This window comes from Talpa europaea (assembly GCF_964194135.1).
Source record: "Talpa europaea genome assembly, chromosome: 6".
NCBI lineage: Eukaryota > Metazoa > Chordata > Mammalia > Eulipotyphla > Talpidae > Talpa > Talpa europaea.
This window is the reverse complement of record NC_140072.1, coordinates 128,740,358-128,757,569: the sequence shown is the minus strand read 5'-3', so window position 1 is coordinate 128,757,569 and position 17,212 is coordinate 128,740,358. Positions and strand designations below refer to the sequence as shown.

Here is a 17,212-nt window from a genome sequence, read left to right as displayed (position 1 = left end):
TAGTTTACTAGTATGAGATACCTTCTTTTACTTATTTCTAATTTAGTTCTCTCACAATCAGAGAACATTCTGGGTAGTATTTTCATATTTAGAAGTTTATTGGGATCTATTTTATGGCCCCTGCATATGGGGTATGGTGATGAACTACTAGCTACTGTGCCCTTAAAGAAGCTGCCTTGCCCTTGCTGGGTGTAGTTTTCTGTGAAGTCATCTGGGTGAAGCTGGCAGCTAGTGTCCTTTACGTCTCCTGTGTCCTTAAGGATTTTCGTTGTTGTTGGGGAGGGGGTTGTGTCTACTTGTGTCCATTCCTGAGAAAGGGATTTTGAAACCTATGATTGTGAAGTTCCCTATAATTTCCCTTTAGTTCCCTCTGCTTTTGTCTCAGAAGTTGGAGTTCTATAAATCACACATACACATTTAGGAGTGGTGAATTGATCTTATCATAAAAGGTCCTTTTTAATCTCTGGAATATTCCTTATCTCAAAGCCTACTGTGCTGATGTTAATATAGCCACACCAGGCTATATTAACCTGTCAATATTCTTTTTTTTTTTAAATATTTATTCAGGTCAGAGGCCCAGGAGGGTAAGAGAATTCACCAGAGACAGAGTGGGGAACAGAACAGGCAGATGGACCAAAGACACTGCTGAGGGGAGCAGCGGGCGAGACAGGAGAGGTCAGCCTCACCATGTGGGTAGCTCCCTGGCTGGCGGGGAATTGTACCTGCGCTGCACAGGCTGTAAGACAGCTTTGCAGCGCGGCACTCAACTGCTGCGCCACGGGGGAGGCCCTTGTCCGTGTTCTTAAAAACACCTCTCATGTAGACAGCAGGTTGTATGTTTCTTTTGTTAATCGGTCCAACAATCTCTGACCTTTGAGTGAAGTTTTAGCCCGTTTACATTTCATATAGATATTGATGTAAGCTTTCACCTTGGTATTTATTTTCCATAACTAAATATTTTTTGTTCTTCTTTTCTCTATTCCTGGCTACTCTTTAGTTAATGAAACCTTTTTTATTATTCTACTTTGGGTTCTTTATTGACTTTTTAGCAGTATTGCTTTTTGTATTTTCAGTGTTGTTTCAGGGGTTGAAATAGACATGTTAGGTTATTACAGTCTTTTTAGAATTTTTTTTAAAAAAAAGATTTATTTATTTATTTATTTATTTATACAAGCACTGGGTACAGTCAGAAGCGCGGGAGGGTGAGAGAATTCACCAGAGCCAGAGCGGGGAGCAGAACAGGCAGAAGGACCGAAGTACACTGCTGAGGGGAGCAGCGGGTGGCAGGAGAGGTCTGTGTGCCATGCGGACCCTCCTCTAGTGGCCGGGGAGCAGCCGGGGATGGAACCGGTGCTGCAGAGGCTGCAGGCATCTTCGCAACCCAGTGCTCAACCGCTGCACCACCGGGGAGGCCCTCTTTTTAGAATTTGTATTGGACTACTGACAAAGTACGACGGAGCAATACTAAAGTTGTGTTACCCACCCTCCGTGTATTATTCCCAACATATTGTTACATATTTCACATCTGTGTTTGTAATGCAGTGTTAGAGATGTTTTTGCTTTGAGCAATCAAATTGTCTTTCAAAGAAATTAAAAGGAAAATATAATCTTTCACATTTACCCACATATTGCCATGTTGCCAGATCTTTCTTTTAGTCATATTTTAAATTTGTTCCTCTAACTGGAGCATATTTATAGTAGTTGTTTTTTAGTTCTTGTCTACTAACTCCAAAATCCGAATCATCTCAGTGTTTACTTCTATTGCCTGTGTAAATTATTTGCACGACATGCCACAGAAGCAACGACTGACTGCAGATTCATGGTCGGGTGTCCCACATTTTCCGTTGAGCAGCCTCTCCACCCTCATCTCATGTGGCTAAAAATGACCTTAGTGAGCTCCTCAATATAAAAACATCTGTCCTTTCAGACATTGCACGTGCCAAGTTGTTCACATTGCCTGTAGCCTACCGTCAAATGGGTGAGGGGTTTGGCTCTTGCCTCCTGCCCTCGCTTTGGGGATCCTGTGGAAGCAGCCCACCCCCAAGCCGAGGATTTGGAGGCTGAATGGGGGTCATCCCACGAGACCAGCGGAAGGCGTTTGCTGTGCGCCCTGCGTGACTCGCATGGGTGCGGAGCCCAGATCTGTGTGCCTCTCATTTCAGGCCCTTCGCCTGAGCAACTCGGCCATGGGGAAGACCACCACGGGCCAGATCGTCAACCTGCTATCGGGGGACGTGAACAAGTTCGATCAGGTGAGGTGTCTGGCAGCGGCCGGCCTTCCTTCGAGGGCCTACAACACAGGTGCTGTGTGTGCCAGATGTGGTCACATGCATTGTCCTGCAGACTGAGCTGTGTTTTTCTCATGTTACCTGCAACCTGACGTCAGTGAGTAATGGGCAGATGGAAGACGCTTGCTGGAGGGGTTCCAGTGTCCCCCTGGGTCTCTCTTTTTAGCTTATGGTGTTGGTGTTGCTGGCTGATTCTTCTCCTCTAGAGGATGAACTCCTGCTGGTGGGGATTGTGCTGGCCCCCTGTGCCATGTCTGTGATGTGGGCCCATTGGGTGGTCCCTCACCAGAGAAACCACTCTCCTCTATCCCACCACACTCAGTTTTTGCACATACCTTATGAATGTAACATGTTTCCAGGGTGTTGTGGATCTCACTAGTCTGTCTTGACACCTGTGTTCCATTGCACTGCTTCTCTTTCAGTTATTCATTCAACAAAAATGAACTAGGCTCTTGCTTAGTGTCAGGGATGTAGGGGATTGGGTTTCTGCCCTGAGAAGTCACACCCTGTCAGGGAGATGAAGACTCAGTAATTAAGTACAGGAGAGTGTAACAGGGCCATGATAAGGGCTTTCTCGGGGTGCAGGGAGCCCCCTGGAACATGAGGCTGACCTTTGTATCAGAGAGATTTTGAGGCAACCCTGAGCTCCTCCTCCCAGCTCTGTAGCTCAGGGCGCTCCCCAGCATCCCCGAAGCTCTCCTTTTAGTTGCCCCTAAATGGTAGATACGTGGGTTTCTGTTTCTGCAGGTTTAATACTGTGATCTGTTCTGCTGAGGCTCCTGTCTGTTCTTCCAGGCAGGTGGATTCTATGCATTGTTCTTCCTGGTGCTGGTTTCCCTTAGCCCTAAAAAGGCCTGTCTTTTTCTTTCCAGGTAACGATATTCTTGCACTTTCTGTGGGCAGGCCCCCTGCAAGCCATCGCTGTCACTGCCCTGCTCTGGATGGAAATAGGCATTTCCTGCCTGGCCGGCATGGCGGTGCTCCTCATCCTCCTGCCTCTGCAAAGCTGCATCGGGAAGTTGTTCTCCTCACTCCGGTAAGAGAAGCCCTGGTTTAACAAGTGGGTCGTGTGCACGGCACGTCCGCTGTCCGTCTGAGGCCTTTCTTTGTTCAGAAATGGAACAAGCGCTTTCCAGAATCGCTTCTTTGCGGGTGTTCTCAACTCTTCAGGCTCAGCCAGTAGAGGCTCCAGCTTTAAGCTCAAGGCCCATCTTGAAGTGGGAAGGAAGAAAAGGCATCCCTGCTGCAGCTCCTCAGGCTCCCTTGCCTACTAAGTAGAAGGGGCACATTGAAGTCATTCCAGTGTGTATTTAGCGGTAACATGTTAAACACCTGTCAGGCCCAATTCTGATTGCATGCATGTGTGTGTGTGTATTTACTTACTTATTTTTGCGTAGAAGAACTGGGGTATAGGCCAGAGGTGTGGGGAGTGAGAGGATTCACCAAACACAAAATGGGGAGCAGAGCAGGTGGATCTACTGAAATACACTGCTGAGGGGAGCAGCGGCGAGACAGGCCTTAGCGGTGATAGTGCTGAGACTTAACCCCTAGGCCACCAGGGAGGCTCCTGGTTGTATATATTTTTGTTACCCTTGTGTGAGAGCCATTTTCAAGTATGTATGTCATGGTTTTGATTTTTATTTTTCTTGGGTTGACTGCTTTTTGGCTTTCATTCATTGAGTTTTCTCTCATGGATTACATTTTATATAGCCATCGTTTTTTGCTTTTATTTATTTATTTATATTTTTTTGGGGGGGAGAAAACATTTATTTATTTATACACGCACTGGGTAGAATCAGAAGCACAGGAGGGTGAGAGAATTCACCAGAGCCAGAACGGGGAACAGAACAGGCAGACTGATGAAGTACACTGCTGAGGGGAGCAGCGGGCGGTAGGAGAGGTCTGTCGCACCACGTGGGACCCTAGTCAGTGGCCAGGGATCGAACCCTTGCTGCAGAGGCTACGGGCAGCTTCGCATCCCAGCGCTCAACCGCTGCGCCACCAGGGGAGGCCCATCCGTTTTGTTTAATCACACATCTTGATATGAATTTGTAGTCATTTATAGGGAACAATACAAGTGTTTTCCCTCGTCTTTTTGCCAGTGATGAGCCTGAGCTCTTAGACCTCCAGGCTTGGCTCCTGATCACTACGGGTCTAAAATAAACATTGATTCTCCTTCCTGTACCTGAGGGCCTCAAAGTATTAGAGGAAGAAAAAATAATAACTCTTGGAAAATTCAGTCCAGGAATAAAAGGAGGAAGAATACAAATATTATATGTTAAAAGAAAAGTTCTTCTTGAGAAATCTAAGCAAAAAGTTTTGTGTGTGGTTTTGGTTAAACACAAGCCTGTCCCTTAGCAGATTTGGCAAGTACCTTGGCCCACAACAGGTTGTGAGTCTCAGTCAGCGTTTTTCTAATTTAATGTTTCCTGAAGTCAGAAGCTCCCCAAAGGTGAGCTGAAATAATGTCCCAACTCGCAAGCGGCATTTGTGACAGCAGTGGCCACTATGGAGGGCCCTGTGGTAAAGAAGAGGTTGGACCTGACGCTGGTCCCAGAGGGTTTCCGGGGTCACTCCCAGGATGATCAGGGGTGGGACCTACCGGTGCGGTCAGAGGGAGGCCAGGCAGGGGCTGGCTTGCCACCCCTGTGGGCTGTGCCTGCTGCTGATAAAGTCGGGTTATGTTGCCCTGACTCACCTCTCGCCTGTCTCCCCGCCCCCAGGAGTAAGACCGCAGCATTCACAGATATCAGGATCAGGACCATGAATGAAGTGATTACGGGCATAAGGATAATAAAGATGTATGGCTGGGAGAAGTCGTTTGACGACCTCATCACCAACTATAGAAGGTGAGTGTTTCCTAAATCTCAGATTTGCGTGACTTTTTGTCTCCATTTTTCTCAGGTCACCCTTCGTGATCCACCATAGTCCACTGGGCCCGCTCCCTATTTTGCTGTCCCTCCTCCTACCCCTCTGGTAGTCTCGGTCCTATAGTCAGATTTCAAGGACCGTTACTGGTTTGGCTTTTTCTGAACTCTTGTTTTCTTTTTTGATAATCCACATGTAAGTGAGACCACCCATGTTTTTCTTCTCCTTCTGACTTATTTTGCTTAGTATAATCCCCTGCAGTTCCACCCATGTTGTCACAAAAGGCAAACGCTTACCTCTTTTTCACAGCTGAGTAGTATTCCACCGTGGCAATGTACCACATTTTCCTCCTCTGTCCTTGGGCACTTTGGTTGTTTGCATAACTTGGCTATTGTGTACAGTGCTGCAGTGAACATTGATGTGCAAACACCTTTTTGCATGAGTGTATTTTTACGCTTCAGGTAGATACCTAGGAGTGGAATATTTTTAATGTGTTTGGAAACCATACTGTTTTCATAGGAACTGGACCAGTCTACATTCTCGTCCACAGTGTAGGAGGCTTCCTTTTGTTCTACATCCTTGCCAACACTTGTTTCTGTTTTTTGTCTGTGAGGGACCATCCTCACAGGCAGGAGGTGGTTCTTCTTTGTGGTTTTGATCTGCTTCTCCCTGATAACAGGTGATGGTTGTGCATATTTTTCAAGTGCTTGTTGGCTACCTGCATGTCTTCTTTGGAGAAGTGTCTGTTTAGCTCTTCCACCCGTTTAGGGGTTGGGTTCTTTGTTTTCTTTCTGTTGAGTTGTATGACTTCTTTGTAGCTCTTACCTTGGATTTCAGCCCTTTGTTGGATGTATAATGTGCAAGTATTTTCCCCGTTCAGTAGGGCGCCTTTTTGTTTTGACGATAGTTTCCTTCGCTGTGCGTAGCTTTTTTAGTTCGAACTCCCCCAATTTTATGGGATGTTTTTAGAAGCTCTCCTACCTTTTCATTTTTTCTTTTTTTAATAGAGGCATGCTTTATCCATTTATTTGTTTGTTTTGTTTGCTTGTTTGTTTGTTTGTTTATACATGCACTGGGCACAGTCAGAAGCACGGGAGGGTGAGAGAATTCACCTGAGCCAGAGCGGGGAGCAGAGCAGGCAGAAGGACCGAAGTACACTGCTGAGGGGAGCAGCGGGCGGCAGGAGAGGTCTGCGCGCCATGTGGGACCCTCCTCCGGTGGCCGGGGAGCAGCTGGGGATCGAACCTGTGCTGCAGATCGAACCTGTGCTGCAGAGGCTGTGGGCAGCTTCGCAACCCAGCGCTCAACCACTGCGCCACCGGGCGAGGCCCCATGACTGGAGTCTTAAAGCAAAGTGTGTATGTGCTTCTTAGTGACACTAGTGAAAGTGAAGCCTCACATGACTGTAAATAATTCTGAGTTGCCAACACCAGAGAATTACACGCCTAAAGTCAGACTATTGTGGACTTCTAGTGAGTCTGAGACCTGGAACGCGACTATGAGGGAAATCAGACACGGGGGACTGTCATGTCCAGCATTCAGTAAATCTTTATTGTCTTAGTGCTCATTATATACTATTTCAATTGCAGCAGGTCTAACATCAAAGTATACCATACAATGATAACACATATGAATGATTTGTCTACTTTCTTACTATTATCTATTTACTTCAGACAGTAGGGTACCAGGTGGTTAGTTCTCACGCACATAATCTTATCGCCCCCTAGCTAGAGCTTGGGAAGTTCGCTCATTATTTTTGTTATTCTCAGACTGTGGAGATGTAGAGGCCTGACTCCACACAGGTCACTTTTGGGCACTCAACACCACGTCCTGTCACTCAGAGGTTTTCCTCCGAGATGCATGTGTTTTCACATGCCTTAGGGACTCAGGTCAAGGCCCTTCTGCTCACTGCACAGGGTCTCTCCCAACAGACTGTGATTTACATTGACTTAGCCATGGGAACGCCGTGGCGACTGGGGGAAACTGTATCAGGCCAAGGAGACTAATGGGTGTCGCTCGTGCCCAACCGAATCATGGGGACTCCCTTCCTTCCCTTCCCTTTTGCTTTCTGCCTCTGGAATCCTTTTCAGCCTTTGGTGTGCTTGTTTGGTTAGTTTTTCAACCCAGCACTAACTCCCTGGCTGCACCTCGCCCACCTCTTGCCCCCTCGACACCTGTGTGAGTGGGCTGCTCCGTAGGCCTCCCTGCACCTTCCTCTTCATTCTTCTCCGGATGAGCTTCCCCAGACTCCCCTCTGCTCTTTTCCTGCTCCTCTGCAGCCTGATGAACCCCGACTCGTCCTCCAGGTCCCACTTCCTGTCTGCTCTGCCCCCAGTGTGTCCTGGGGCTCCTGGGGTGGGGTGTGCTGGTGCTCGCTGCCTGTCTAACACAGAAAATTTTTTTTTTTGATTTCACTATTGAACAACCAAAATATATAACTTTTTATTCCTTAAATAAATAGTATGTATGCAAATAGTATGTATATTAGCCATGCAAATAGTATGCAAATAGCATGTATAATAGCTATGCTGAATATACTTATTTGAAAAAAAAGTTGCTATAGTACAATATGTTTTTTAATTAAAATATATGTATCTTACTATGTCAAAAATAATTTGTCAAGTTCTTTGTGTCTGGATATTATTCCATTTTATTAATATGCCATAAATTACTTAACTATGTAATCACAAACATTCACTTATTCAGATTTCACTACTATAAGTGTTATGATGAATGGCATAGCAAAATCTTTGTAACAATGCATGATTATTTTCTTAGAACACATTTTTAAAAGTGGATTCACTTGTGTCAAAGGGTAGGTGCCTTTTGAGAACTTCTGAAGCATGAACCTTATTACTGTCCAGAAGAGCTGTGCAAACACATGCAGTGTGCATTTTCCTGCAGTCTCACAAAAACTGAGTATTTTGGTGTCTTTCTAAAAAAATCTCTGCCAATCTGATAAGGAAATGAGAATTTTTTTTCTTAATTTGCCTTTTTAATGTATTTTTTTGTTTTTTTAATGAATTATTTTATATAATTCTTACATCCTTTTTAATGTTTGCACAATGTATGCACTTTCATTTTGGTTATATTCCCCATATAATTCCTACCCCCCTCATCCTGACACTAATCCCTCCTCTCCCCCTCCCCACCCCCCACTAGTGTGTCTCTGGTTCACAGTTGCTTGTTGATTTTGCGTTTTTCTTTATTATAGTTAGTCTTTTTCCTGGGCCCTTATTTAGGTCTTCTAAATTCTTACTATGAGTGAGACCATCCGGTATTTTTCTTTTTCTTTCTGGCTTATTTCACAGAGCATGATCTCTTCCAGCTCCATCCATGTTGCTGCAAATAGCATGAGTTTATCTTTTTGATTGCTGAGTAATATTCCATCGTGTATTTATTAATGCACAATTTTAAGGCTGCTTATTGTCTTCTCCCATGAGTTCCTGAGCCCCCAGAGTGTGCGTCTCTCATCCCCAGGTGCCCAGAATGGGGCCTGGACTTATGAATTCTTAGGGAAGGGGTGTTCAGACCCAGGTGGACCGGAATATAAAGGCACGTCCAGCATCCACTGAGCCAGACAGCTAGCGTGGTCATGATGCATGTGGTCCTGGGCAGGAGCTACCCGGGGTGAGCGCTGGAGATTTCTATGGAGTGTGTGTGTGGGGGAGGGTTAATGTTAACTGATACCTCCCAAAAGGGACCACGCACCAAGGCCACTTGAACCCTCGACTCTGACGTCCAGGCTTCCTTCAACGCCTGTGTCCTGCTCTCTTCTCCAGGAAGGAAATTTCCAAGATTCTGAGAAGTTCCTACCTGAGAGGCATGAACCTGGCATCGTTTTTCGTTGCCAGCAAAATCATCGTTTTCGTGACCTTCACCACCTACGTGCTGCTGGGCAACGTGATCACTGCCAGCCGTGTGTTCGTGGCTGTGACGCTCTATGGCGCCGTGCGCCTGACCGTCACCCTCTTCTTCCCCTCGGCCATCGAGAAGGTGTCTGAGTCCGTCGTCAGCATCCAAAGAATCAAGGTTGGTGAACAAAGACCTTTTTTTACCCCCTTCATGCTTACATTGATTTATCTTAGGGTGTATTTCGCTTCATTACTTTTGAAAGTAAAAACTGCACCCAGGCCCGTCTGTCAGGAAACGTGCTTCATCTTTACATGTGCAGCTGCTTCTGAGACACGCCAAGTTGCCACTTAACGGAGACGATGAATCCTGTCCTATTCATCTACCTTTTTGCCAAAATACTTTTGACAGTCATTTTGCCCTCATCTGGGTCTGTGTTGTGGGGTCGTGAAAATGTCTTAACTGACAGGCTTTTAAAAACTACCTGGAAGCAGGGCCTCCTTGGTGGCTCAAGGGGTTAAACACCGCACTATGAAGCAATCTGCAGCCTCTGTAGCACTAGTTTGATCCCCAGCCAGCCAATGAGCTACCCACATGGCGCAGCAGACCTCTCTTGTCTCACTTGCTGCTCCCCTTAGCAGTGTATTTCAGTCAGTCTGCCTGTTCTGTTCCCCGCTCTGTCTCTGGTGAATCCTCTCACCCCTTGCATCTCTGGCCTGTAACCCAGCTCTTAAATGCGTAAAAAAATAAACCTTAAAAATAAAAACCTACCTGAGGGCCTCCCCTGGTGGCTCAGTGGTTGAGCGCTGGGCTGCAAAGCTGCCTGCAGCCTCTGCAGCGCCGGTTCGACCCCGGCCGCCGGCGAGGGTCCCATATTGCACAACAGACCTCTCCTGCCGCGCCCGCTGCTCCCCTCAGCAGTGTATTTCTTTGTCAGTCTGCCTGTTCTGTTTCCCACTCTGGCTCTGGTGAATTCTCTCACCCTCCCGTGCTTCTGACTGTACCCAGTGCTTGTATAAATAAATAAATAAATCTTAAAAAAAAAAAAAAAAAACCCAGAACCCTACCTGGTAGCAGCAGCAATGATGAGCGATGACACTGAAATCCACCACCTCATTTAAACAGGGAAAGCTTTTAAAAAGCTTACGCTGGCAGTACTTACCAAGAAGGAAAACAAATCAATTCACCCAATTCCACCATCAGGAAGGAAGCAGAGGGCTGGGCAAACAGTTTCGTGGAGACAGTGCTCCAAAAAAAAATACTGGTGGGCACGCCCACTAGCACAGTAGGGCTTTTCTGCTTTTGGAGAAGTGTCAGTGATCTGGTGGGGTCAGGAAAGCGCTTCTGCAGTGAGTGATGTGGCTCTGCCTCTGCGTGACTCAGTGTCCCTGTAAGGACTCAGGGAGCTCGAGGGGTATGCCACAGAGGCCGTGTGGACCAGCCATTGCTGCTGTCCAGGAGAGAGACAGTATTCAATGGAAGACTAAAGAGGTTAGATCGAGGACTTACCAGATAGTTAATGACAAGGTGCTGATTGGATGCACTTGTGGCAGGTGTTGGGGGCGGAGCAGGGTGGCCCCACAGCCTTGATTAGTGGGCAGGCCAGGTCCTGGATCTCAGTCTCCTGGAAATGGTTTTTGCCTCTGGTTTTGTGCTGCAGTTTCAACAGTCTGTTTTCTATCTGGTTTGCCAGCACATCCCTTGGGCCAGGTTGATCCTGAGGTCCTGGGAGTGGCCCCCTCCTTGTGTCCCCAGCATGTCACATGGTGCACGCGGTAGGATTCAGCCCCCAGAAACCCCTGCACTGATTGTTGTCTCATAAAAGTAAATCAGTAAAAGTCTCCAGCTTCTGAGTATCTTCAAATTTGGGGCCATCATTTCCCTGCAGGGAGGACCCATTAATTACACTTGTTTTTTTTTTTTTTTTAAATGTGGTCAATTCTTTTTTTTTAAAAAAAGATTTATTTATTTATTTATACAAGCACTGGGGGTACAGTCAGAAGCGCGGGAGGGTGAGAGAATTCACCAGAGCCAGAGCGGGAAGCAGAGCAGGCAGAAGGCCCAAAGTACACTGCTGCGGGGAGCAGTGGGCGGCAGGAGAGGTCTGCGTGCCTAATTACACTTGTTTTATGTGACGAAGAGAACTGCCTCCTGGCCAGGAATGCTACTGCAAAAAAAAAAAAAAAATTGTGTATTAAAATGATGGCTATCCTAACATGGGACACACCATGTGATGTACAGTATGTTGGCATCAAAACTGGTGCCTTATTATTTTCCATTTAAATATAATTTTATTTTTATTTTTGATTCATTTATTTTCTTCCATCGTTAATTTTTGGATGGTGTTTGATTTCTTCCCTCAGGTGTGGTCCCTATAGATCTCCCACCACCACGGCACCCAGGACCCATCTCCACAGTCCTCTTGCTCTTCCCTCCTGTCCCCACCTCCCCGCCGTGTGCCTCAGATCTATGGTCTGTGGAATCCCCAGCCCTCCTTGTTCTCGGGCCCGTTGTCTTGGTGCCCAGAGTTCCCACTGGTCAAGCCATGGGGGGCTTCTCTCCAGCGTAAAAGTCGTGGTATGAGGAACATTGGGAAACTAGGATCTGATGAAATCAGCAGGCAGACATCATGGCCAGATAAGCAGCATCGGCTAGAATACCTTACTTGTAGAGATTTGCAGTAAGTTAGATAAGAGCAGGGACTAGAGATGGTATGATCTGATCAGCAGAAACTATGGAGCCCCCCAAGCAATAGCCCCTGCCCTGGTCACTCATAGCTTGTGCAGAGATGATGCCTCCCTGATAACGAATCCCCATGCATGGACATTCCTCCACATACTTACCCATCTTCTCTGAACCTGGTTCTCAATAAATATGAGACTGCCCAAGGCCTGGGGCTGCACCTTTTAGGTGTAAGCCCCTGTAGGCTTCTCGCTGCTTGAATCTGTCCTTCATCCCTCGCCGCTCCCAACATTGGCACTGGGAGAGGAACAGCAGCAGTGGTCAGCTTGCAAGTTCTGTCTTTTTTCCTGACCCTTAGTTCAGTTTCTCCATATTCCACATATAAATGAAACCATCCAATATTTATCTTTTCTCTATGGACTTATTTCATTTAAAGAATCCCTTCCAGCTCCATCCCTGTTGCTGCAAATGACATGAGTTTATCCTTTTTTCATTTCTGAGTAGTATTCCACTGTGTATGTACACGACATCTGCTTGATCCATTCATCCGTTTGGGAGTCTTTTAGGTTATTTCCATACCTTAGTAATTGTGAATGGTGCTGCAATAAGCATAGGGGTGCAGGTTTCCTTTCAAATGAATGTTTTCGTGTCCCTTGGGTAGATTCCTAGGGATGGAATACCTGGGTCATGTGGTAGACCCATAGTCAGAGTTTTGAGGAACCTGCACATAGCTCTCCATAGCAGCCGGGCCAGTTTGCACTCCCACCAGCAGTGTAAACAGGCAAAACCAACACTTTAAATATAGCTGGTAAAAATGGCACAAGGACAGGGTAACATTTTCTGTTGCGGATTCTAGGGAAGTGGTTTTTGCCTGTGGTTTTGTGCTGCATTTCAACAGTCTGTTTTCCCTTTTTCCATAGAACTTTCTGTTACTTGACGAGGTATCGGGACACCGCCCCCAGCCACCTTCAGATGGTAAAACGCTAGTGCATGTGCAAGATTTTACTGCTTTTTGGGATAAGGTAACAAATCCTCCCTTGCAAGATCATGAGTGCGCAGCGACCCCTGCCGACGTAGCTTTAGTAGAGAAGTTTGCCATTTTACACTTGGCGTAAAGTGTGAACCCCTCGCTTACCGAACGCGTGTTGTGACCGTTCTCCATCAGGAGTGGGGGTTGCTGGGGGTAGAGCTGAAGGGGAATGGCAATCTGAGCACCCAGCTGCTGTTTATCCCACATCAGAGCGGTCACAGCTCCCCGGGTTTGGAACACACGGGAGCCGATCCTGTGCTGTAGGATTTATGGGCTGGCCGGGGAGGGCTGTGTGTGGGGTTGGTGACGACACCTGTTACAGGTCATTGCAGATGCCAGACTTTGAGGAATTTGCCTGTTTTTTCATGTGGATGTTTTTGACCCTCTCATTACACGTCAGGGGAAACCCGTGATTTGGGTCTCTGCTGTGGGTTGGGGCAGGGGTTCCCGTCTTCTTAGCTCCTGCCTGGCTGCAGGTAACCAGTCTCAGCTGAAAGCTTGTGCTCTGTATTGATGACGCGAAACACAACAAGGATCGCTCTCAAGAAGTTCTCATTCCAGACAGCTGGTGGCTTCTATCAAACTTCTATCAAGAAGTTTCCTCTGGTTTTCCTCTGCTCAGTTGTCAAGTGGGGGCCACTTTATTTCTACAAGGAGGGGTTTTGATCTCTGGGGTCCCCTGCTGCACCCCCAGAACCTAGCACATGTCTGGCTCAGAGGGGATCCTCCTTGCACCTGTGTCCCTGAACTGTTGAACATTCCCTCCTTCTGGTCATGCTAGAGCAGTGCCGGGAATTGAAGCCCTTCAGGAGGGAACCCTGGACCACCCCAATCCCTCAATCCCCAGGAAAAATTGAAGCGCGGTGACTGGAAACTGGTGTTTGTATGGGGCCCATTATTTCATAATCATAACTACAAGTGGTGAAATAGGAACTTCTTATTGCACCCATTGAAAGGAGTGGAGAAGCTTAAAAAATGTTTCTCATATATTAAAATCCAGTTTGCTGTGATGGCTTTTATAATTCCAGGAACTAGTTTTTTTTTTTTTTTTTAATGATTAGAAATAATGGTCATTATTTTAGTAGATGGCCATCTCTGCAAAAGCAGAGTAATTTTTCATATGGAAGATCATCCAGACCTTTAATTTCTCCCTGTTATTTTCTAGCTCTTAGATGTAGTACTAACAGCCTCTACCACTTGATTTTTTTCCTTTTGTGCATTTGCAGTTTTTTAACAAGACATGCAGTTATTGAGAATTTTCTTAGCAGTGTATGTGAAAACGTGCACATGCCATTAAATGTTCTTTTCCTAGATTTATAGATTGTTCTGGAATGCAGTTTCTGATTAGCAGAATATTCTCTCCTTCCCTTTTCCCTTGACTTGTGTGTTGTCTCAGGTGTTCTCATAATTTTTGCAGAAGTACTGTGCTGTCCCTGTTCGGTGGGGACAGATACCAATTGCTTGTAACTACGTATAAAATTAAGTCTTTATCACTTTGACCCACGATTCTTACATTATTTCCCCTTGTTAAGTTAGAACTCTGTTATATCCTTGCCCACTGCGTACAGGAGTTTGTTTGCCAAGAGTGACTTTATAAAGTGCCTTCCTGCCTGCTGGACATTACCGATTTTCATTCTTTATTGAGTGAAAAGGAAGCAATTAGTGGCGACTTCAAATTACTCATTAGTAAAGGACCTGGCGTGTCATGTGCTTATGTTGCCACCTTGTGGGGATTAATGGAATAGAAGATTAAAAACCAAGGGTGGTGATGAAAACTAGTCGATGATTAAAAGCTCCTACACTGAATATTCTGTTAAGAATGTAATTTTTGTAAGTTTGTGTGTGCTGAGGCATATTCATTCCCAGATGGTGCCTTGCCACCTCTATTGTTTAAATGCTGTGAGAGTCTAGAGCTGTACTCATATAGAAATTGGGTCAAAGAACCAACCCCCCAGAGATAAAATTAGGTGAAATGGACTTCAGGATACAATATCATAAGGGTGGGTGACATTCACGTGTTGGTGACTAACTTTTGACACAATTTGCGTGTCTTTATTGAAATGGGCACCTTTTGTCACTTTCATTTGCAGGCATCAGAGACCCCGACCCTACACGGCCTCTCCTTCACTGTCAGACCTGGAGAACTGCTCGCCGTGGTCGGGCCCGTGGGGGCAGGGAAGGTAAGTGACTGTGTTTCTTTGGCATCCGGCAGATTTTGCTCAAATTGCCCAGTTGGGAACTGGAGCTGGGCCCAAGTGAACCCTGTGATTTACCACTAGCGCTCCAGGGTAGAAGGGCAGAGGGAGTGGGACTTCTTCCTCTTAGTGCAGACCTTGCAGGGAGTCTGCAGGCTTTAAAGACTTCTGGAGAGCTGTGACTCTCCTTGTATGACTTGTCCAGGTCACATCCGTGCATGCTTAGCAGATGCGCAGGCCTGAGTCTGTGCTATGCGGGCGCGGGAAGCCAGATGTCGCGAGGCCCAGAACAGGTCCTGCAGACAGATGGTGACATGCATCCTGATCGTGCAAGGGGCAGACGCAGCCTGTCTGTGTGTTGTGAAAGCTGTTCACAAATGTCCTTAAGTCTTGTGCATTGGAAATAGCAAGAGGCAGACGATAAGCCCAGGACGGAGGACAAGAGGGGGCCTTTTTCCATCATAGTAGACTTTTGCTCTCTGGACTCACTTCTCCGTTCATCTAAGGAACCATTTCTCCTGCTGCAGTGGGAATATTTGCAACTAGCTTTTCCGGAACGAGTGATGACTCTGGGGACACAAGGACAGTTGCGTTCAAAGTCAGATACAGGAAATAGATACACTGCGCCTGGGAATGTTCTTGATTAGTGTCTGTGGAGTAGAGCCTTTCATTTGGGAGGGATGCTCTTGGGCAGAGGAGATTGTGATAACCTGGTTTGTTAATATTCCCGATTGACCATGAACCCTCCAATTAACATCAAGCTATAGCGTCATTTCCAGTTTATTGCAACTGGAATAAAGTTGTGTGTGCTGTGCGGACAGTGTCTGGGTGGCTGGGCTGGCATGCTGGACGGGAAAGGCTGCGTTGCAATGTCATCCTGACCTGGGCGTTCTGGCCGTGCCCACCTGCGTGTTTCTTCTCTGTTCCAGTCCTCTCTGCTGAGTGCTGTGCTTGGGGAGCTGCCCCCCAGCCAGGGGCTGGTCACTGTGCAGGGGAGAATCGCCTACGTGTCCCAGCAGCCCTGGGTGTTCTCAGGAACTGTGAGGAGCAATATTTTGTTCGGGAAAAAATACGAAAAGGAACGATACGAGAAAGTAATCAAGGCTTGTGCTTTGAAAAAGGTGAGTGGCGCTGGAATTTCTTCTAACGGTTGTGATTATATTGGTCAGTGGCAAGGCTTGTGAGTTTTCTATTTTATTTTGAGACATCTTTGTAAGACTGGTCTTCTGTATAAGGGGTCCTGAGCACAGAGACTACTGTTTAATCCTCATGTGATGCTGGCTTTTGGGGAAGAGTTTTGGTTTGTGACATCTATTCTTCACTTTTAGCTTTTTTTTTTTTTAAGTGGACAATTAGAAAAATTGGCAAAATTGGAGAGTATAGTGTATTGGAACTTCCTGGATCCATTCCTCAGCTCAACTGTCACCAGCTCGTCGGTTTCACTTCTATCCCTGCCCTCTATACCAGTGCACCCCACATGATCCCCAACCACATTCTAGACCTCATGTTCTTTTTTTTTTTTTTTTAAAAGATTTATTTATTTATTCATACAAGCATTGGGTACAGTCAGAAGCGCGGGAGGGTGAGAGAATTCACCAGAGCCAGAGCGGGGAACAGAACAGGCAGACTGACAAAATACACTGCTGAGGGGAGCAGCGGGCGGCAGGAGAGGTTTGTTGCGCCATGTGGGACCCTCGCCGGTGGCCGGGGATCGAACCGGTGCTGCAGAGGCTGCAGACAGCTTCGCAGCCCAGCGCTCAACCGCTGCGCCACCAGGGGAGGCCTTCATGTTCTTTTTTTTTTTTTTAAGATTTATTTATATATTTATGCATATAAGAACGGGTGTAGGCCAGAGATGTGGAAGGTGAAAGGATCAACCAGAGACAGTGGGGAGCAGAACAGGTGGATCTACTGAAATTCATTGTAAGGGGAGCAGGGGGTGAGACAGGAGAGGTCTGCTGCGCCATCTCCCTGCCCAAGGGTAGAACTCATGCTGCAGTGGCTGGTGATAACTTGATAGCGCTGAACCTTTAACCCATGCACCACCAGGGAGGCCTCCTCATTGGTTAAAAAAGTGTTTTGTCATGTCATTCGTTTCGGCAAACAAGCAAGAAATCCCTTAGTGATAAAACACACTGTCACACCTGCAATCAACCCAAATTCCATAATATCACCCACTTTCCACCTGGCCTTCCCCTCTCTATTATCTGTCTCACTGAAAAGTCTCCTTAACCATGAGCTCAAGCCGGGTTCCAGACGAAGCCGGAGCTCGGAGCAGGGTGGCTGGGCTTTTCAGT

The 17,212-nt window shown here is 46.6% G+C and overlaps 1 protein-coding gene across 3 annotated transcripts in view; it reads left to right on the top strand.

Annotated features, from left to right (window-relative positions):
• Nucleotides 1-17,212, top strand: part of ABCC4 (ATP binding cassette subfamily C member 4 (PEL blood group)) — a gene marked incomplete at both ends in the record, with an annotated part of 194,785 nt that overhangs the window by 59,722 nt on the left and 117,851 nt on the right. For all 3 annotated transcript variants that reach the window (XM_084235702.1, XM_084235701.1, XM_084235700.1), the window contains 7 exons: nucleotides 2,163-2,252; nucleotides 3,161-3,324; nucleotides 5,012-5,137; nucleotides 8,939-9,188; nucleotides 12,611-12,712; nucleotides 14,811-14,900; nucleotides 15,845-16,036. In XM_084235702.1, coding sequence (XP_084091828.1) covers nucleotides 2,163-2,252; nucleotides 3,161-3,324; nucleotides 5,012-5,137; nucleotides 8,939-9,188; nucleotides 12,611-12,712; nucleotides 14,811-14,900; nucleotides 15,845-16,036 — 1,014 coding nt within the window. The remainder of the gene's footprint in view (nucleotides 1-2,162; nucleotides 2,253-3,160; nucleotides 3,325-5,011; nucleotides 5,138-8,938; nucleotides 9,189-12,610; nucleotides 12,713-14,810; nucleotides 14,901-15,844; nucleotides 16,037-17,212) is intronic.